The sequence below is a fragment of the Microtus ochrogaster genome, unplaced genomic scaffold (assembly GCF_000317375.1).
Source record: "Microtus ochrogaster isolate Prairie Vole_2 unplaced genomic scaffold, MicOch1.0 UNK4, whole genome shotgun sequence".
Taxonomy (NCBI): domain Eukaryota; kingdom Metazoa; phylum Chordata; class Mammalia; order Rodentia; family Cricetidae; genus Microtus; species Microtus ochrogaster.
Genome location: NW_004949102.1, coordinates 15,232,529 through 15,237,778, shown reverse-complemented (window position 1 = coordinate 15,237,778; position 5,250 = coordinate 15,232,529). Strand labels below are relative to the sequence as shown.

Here is a 5,250-nt window from a genome sequence, read left to right as displayed (position 1 = left end):
GGTCTCGAACTCACAGAGATCCGCCTGCCTCTGCCTCCCGAGTGCTGGGATTAAAGGCGTGCGCCACCATCGCCCGGCTAAAGTGCTTTTCTTCAAGCACAAGTTTGATCCCTAGAATCCATGTAAACCAAAGTTATCCATAGTGGTACACACTTGTAAATGCCAAACTGCCTAGAGAGACACAGACGAAGCTGTTGTTCTCTGACCTCTACACATCATACCTGCACGCACTGACACATACCCACGCATACCAAAAAGGGAACATTTTTTGTGTGTGTGTGAGGGAGGCCAGGGCTAGGGTGTTAAAGTGGTAAGATTCCTATCAGAAACTTACCCTGCAGAATTCTCTCCCTCATTTTTTTCTCCAACAAGATGTTCTAACTTCTTTCATCTTCTTGCCTACAATTTCTTCATATAATGATTAGGGTGAGCAGAACTGTTTATATTTCCTCAAATTCAGCACTGACCTGCTGCTTTAAGCATCTTTTTAAAATTTTTTGGTTTTTTTTGGAACCTAGGCTAACCTCTCACCATCTTTCTGCTTCAGCCTCCCAAGTGGTAGAGGATTAAAAACGTAATCCTTCCAGGTTTACAAATTCACCTTTTTGGGGACGGGGGATTTTGCTTTTTGTTTGTGACAGGCTCTCACTCTGTAGCCCAGCCTGGAATTCTAGGTACTCCTGCTTCATCCTCTCAAGTGATGGGATTACAGAGGTATGTGTCACTTAGTCTTGCCACACTTCATTTAGTGTTAAGCCATCTATATATATGTTTGGTTTCATTGCTTGTCTGAACCCTCAGCAACTTCAGGTTTCACTCTTAGCATGTTACTGTACAAAGATTCAATGAACCTCAGCATGATAACACATACTTGCTTTTGTAGTCCCCATTCTAAATACTTTTTAACCTTAGTTGACATCCTTCTTTACCTAAAAACATTCTTGCCACTTACAGTGCTTGCACATACACACAAAATAATCTTTCTTCTTTTATTTTATTTTTTTACCTGAAATATTGTCTCAGAAACATAGGCTTACTTGAGGAGTGCTAAACTGCAGAGTTCCAAGACAACAGTTCTATAAAGTGAGACTGTATTGTTTTCTGGGCTATTCTGTAGATAGAAATATTATTTAGAATTCAAAATGCAAAATGAGGAGTGAAACTTTTAACTGATCACTGTTTTGGAGATTCCTGAACCCTGACAAAATCAGTTACAGACACTGGAAAACTGGCCTTAGGTTTACTAAATTTTTTATGTTAAAGAATGAACATGCTCTAGACTATGAAATATCCTATGATTATGTTTTTTAAAATGTGTACTTGGACAGTAAAGGCTGTACCTTTTACTTAAATGAAATGAACCAAGTATGATAAAAGGATGGCTTACAACTGACCAAGATATGATTCATTAAGATGAGAAAAAAATTAAGAGAGTATGTGTGTTGATGACAAGAGAAACTCATATTACAATAAAGATGATTTTACAATGAAGATAACCCACAGAAGAAAGACACTACAAATCTTTGATTCAATAATTTTGCAAAGGTACTGTTCTATTGACACAGATGTAGATCCATTAGTTAAGCTTGTGTTAAGAACAGGTAAGTTACTTTCTGCACAGCACTTTCCAAAGCGTATTACCTAAAATGACTATCCTTTCAATTTTATGTTATCACACATTATATAACTGAATAGCAGTTAAAATTAACATTCTGTATTAACTGAAGTATTATCATACAGCTCAATAAAATTACTACCTCAAATAGCTAAAATTATCTAATATTTTTTATATGTTTTTTGGTGCTATGCTGATTTGGTTTTCTGAGATGGTGTCTCTTGAAGCCTGGGGTAGCCTCAAACTAAGTATGTAGCTGAGTCTGGAGCACTCCTGATCCTCTTGCTTCCGCCTCCCAAATGCTGGGATCAGAGGAGGGCCCCATGCACAGCAATCATAATCTTCTACTCCAAGAACACTGACTTGACAGGAGAGCCCTGCTGGAGTTACAGAGCCACTGGAGCACCCTTTGTCCCCCCGGGGAGGATTGTTGCACATTCTAAGAAAGTACTCCACTGCTGAGATACATCCCCAGCTGAAGGCAACTTTAGTCTGATCAAAACAGTCCATCATTATGGATGATACCACAAAATTCTATTTCTATGATCTATACTATATATATATATATACCTTACCATTCCTGGTTCATTTTAACCTTTCAGAAATGGGTTTGTGCTCCCATTTAAACCAATTTTAAAACATGGTACCTTCAGAATAACCTTCTGTAACTTCACACTTCTACATTTAGGATGTAATCTAGGCCCAGGTCCTAGGCCTAAGGGTACAGTTCAGTGTTTCAGAGCTTCCCTAGCATGTGCAAGGCCCAGAGTTTGAGCCCTATCACTGGGGGTGTGGGTGGTATTCCAGTTCACCTCAATTTTATTTAGTTCTCATTAATTGTACCTTCCTAAGTCTTTCTGGAATCATGGCCAGAGACTTATAACCAACCAAACTATGTGTTCACAAAGAGACTTTATGCCAAGGGACATTCTTGCAATTAATTCTATCTAGTCAAAATGACTATGGTCTGTTTGAAGGCACTGGACTGTTTTCTCTCAACTGTCACAAAACAACTCTCAAAATGTTCCTTTAAATTTCCTATGTGGTCCCTCCTGCTAGCATCTAGAATAAGTTCAGGGAAAGCAAATTATCTCTCTTTTCTAAAAATAAGATTTTTAAAATGTAATTAATCTTAAACTTAAGGTAAAATATTAGTAATGGTATCCGCTTGTGACTTTTTCAAAAAAATTATTTATTCAACATTTTTTAGTGTTAACATAGGAAATTATATGGCTTTCCATATAACAAATTATATATTTAACTTGAAGGAAAAAGGTTATGTGACTTACCCAAGCTTCTAATTAGAAACCAGGTCTCCTGAGTCTCAGCCCAGTGTTCTTTTCCTTAACTTATAATGTATTATTAGAAAATTCCAAATATAGACAGACCCCCAGTTACATGGGTTTGAGTTACACTGATTCACATATACAAACTTTATATAGTGTGACCAATGTTTCAACTCACGCGGTACCCTGCTTCCATTTATGCAGTATGCCAGGCATCGGCACGATTTTCAGTGGCACACAGGCGGTTGCCACCACCAGGGCCCTAGGCAAAATTGCAAAGAAGGCAAAGTTTGTCTTTGGCCCTCCCATCTCCCTTATGCATTTCTTTCCCACCTCCTGGTCATCCCCCTGCCCAACCTCCCAATGCCACCATGCTGCCCTTCCGACTGTCCAAACCCCCCCACTCACCAAGGACTATCATTTCTTGAAGTGCCCAGTAATCCAAGTCATCTATTTTACTACCACCATAACTCCTATTCCTGATATGCTAATAAGGTTTGAGTCACCTAAGTGATTTAAGTAACTGAAGATGCACTTAACCAAGAGTTAAAATGGAATTAAAAACTCTTTTAGAAAAGTGAGAGGGAAGAAATCTTTGCAAAGAGGGAGCAACATTTTCCCAGAGAACCAGGATTCCTTTACCATTTCAAATTCCTTCACAAATTCAAAACTAAAGGATAAGGGGGTAACTGCCATCTTAGGTACCACTACGCAACTGCTCGTTTATAGTTCATCTACAGGGACAAACAAAACCAAAGCACCTTTAAATACCCACCCTCACCTACCTTTCCATCTCTCTCCCACTTTCTGGGTCCCCAGACCAAACACAAACAGCTGTCTGTGTATGTAACACAAGATTTTCCACTAAATGGTTCAAATTACATGGTACTACTCAGTGACATAGTTCCCACTGAATATCCCTATACTTCCCTATCCTTAGATAACTTTAAGTTTATTGTATGACAAAACAAAATCATTAATTACATATTTATTAAATATGTGATAAGAAGGAAATGTAATATATTATCCTGCATATATGAAAGAACAGGGGTATCTAAAAAGTCTTTTGTTTTATTGCGTTATGGTCTCACTGTACTACCATACCTGGCTAAATATTCAATCATTTCTTCCCACTTTTTCATACATATAGTTTGCTCCTTTTTTGTTGTTGTTCAAGCAGGGTTCTGTCCTAATTCGGACTAGATTTTAACTAGGTAGCCTAGGCTAGCCTTGAACTCACTGAAATCCTCCTGCCTCAGTTCCCCACCGGGCCAGAACTGATGTTTCTTCTGAATCAATACAGCACTGAAAATGGAATCATTTCAACTAAATACTATTGTTTACTCATAAACATGAGTTCATCCATAAGTTCAACTGGTCTGGAGAATTAAAAAGATATCCAGGGACAGAAACACAAATGTAAATTTAAATACAATGAATTTTAATAATCCAGCTTCCTGCCAGTACTACACAGAAACAAATTTATACATATACATACATATTGTATTCAGTTTTGCAATGCTAGAGGGGCTGTTATCAGAGAATTGTTACCTTGATATTCATAGTTGCCTTGCTCCAACTACCCTCTGGAGTAATATAAGGGAATCCTATCTATGCAAAAGATACCAATAATGGCATCCATCCAAATTAAAAAGGACTGCAAAAAGTAAGTCTCAAAGTTTCTAAAATGTTATTACAAAGATGATTTGTTAAGATCCTATATGAAGCCCCTTCTAAACACCCTCTCTCTGGATGGAAAAGATACAGGTTACAATGTTAAGACATGCTGCAATTATAAGCATTCTTACCCAAATATTTTCAAGTTAGGTTATTCCAGTAGTGTTTGTAATTAACGTTAATTTTCAAGGGATTACTTACTAAACACAAATAATTCTTACTTTCCAATTATTCCCTCCTCTATATAGAATAAATGTTATCCACCTCATTCATCTTAATGTTCTAGTAAGAAAAGTTCCCAGTGAGTTTTATTAAAACTTAACCATTCACTGAAAGCAGTGTCAGTATTGCAAAAAAAGATTTGAAATAGGTTTTATCTCAACATGATTTACAAATAAGCTAAATATATATAATATATATGTTTTCTGATAAATTAAACAACTTATCAAAATATATTTTGATTGCTAAAAAATTTGCCCAAACGAGTTTTTAGAAGTCATGATTTCGACTGGTTTTTTTGTTTGTTTGTTTTAAATATTTATTTATTTATTATGTATACAATATTCTGTCTGTGTATATGTCTGCAGGCCAGAAGAGGGCACCAGACCTCATTACAGATGGTTGTGAGCCACCATGTGGTTGCCGGGAATTGAACTCAGGACCTTTGGAAGA

The 5,250-nt window shown here is 37.0% G+C and overlaps 1 protein-coding gene across 7 annotated transcripts in view; it reads right to left on the bottom strand.

The window, feature by feature from the left end:
• Positions 1–5,250, bottom strand: part of LOC101986322 (putative RNA-binding protein Luc7-like 2) — a 58,515-nt gene that overhangs the window by 51,564 nt on the left and 1,701 nt on the right. For 2 of the 7 annotated variants that reach the window (XM_013353251.2, XM_026788570.1), the window contains exon 2: positions 3,080–3,163. The exons of 2 other annotated variants lie outside the window; for them this stretch is intronic. In XM_013353251.2, the coding sequence (XP_013208705.1) occupies positions 3,080–3,117 (38 nt within the window). In that variant the 5' untranslated portion in view covers positions 3,118–3,163. Of the gene's footprint in view, positions 1–3,079; positions 3,164–5,250 lie in introns of those variants that run through there. 3 more of the 7 variants (XM_026788573.1, XM_026788574.1, XM_026788572.1) reach the window with 3 other exon arrangements.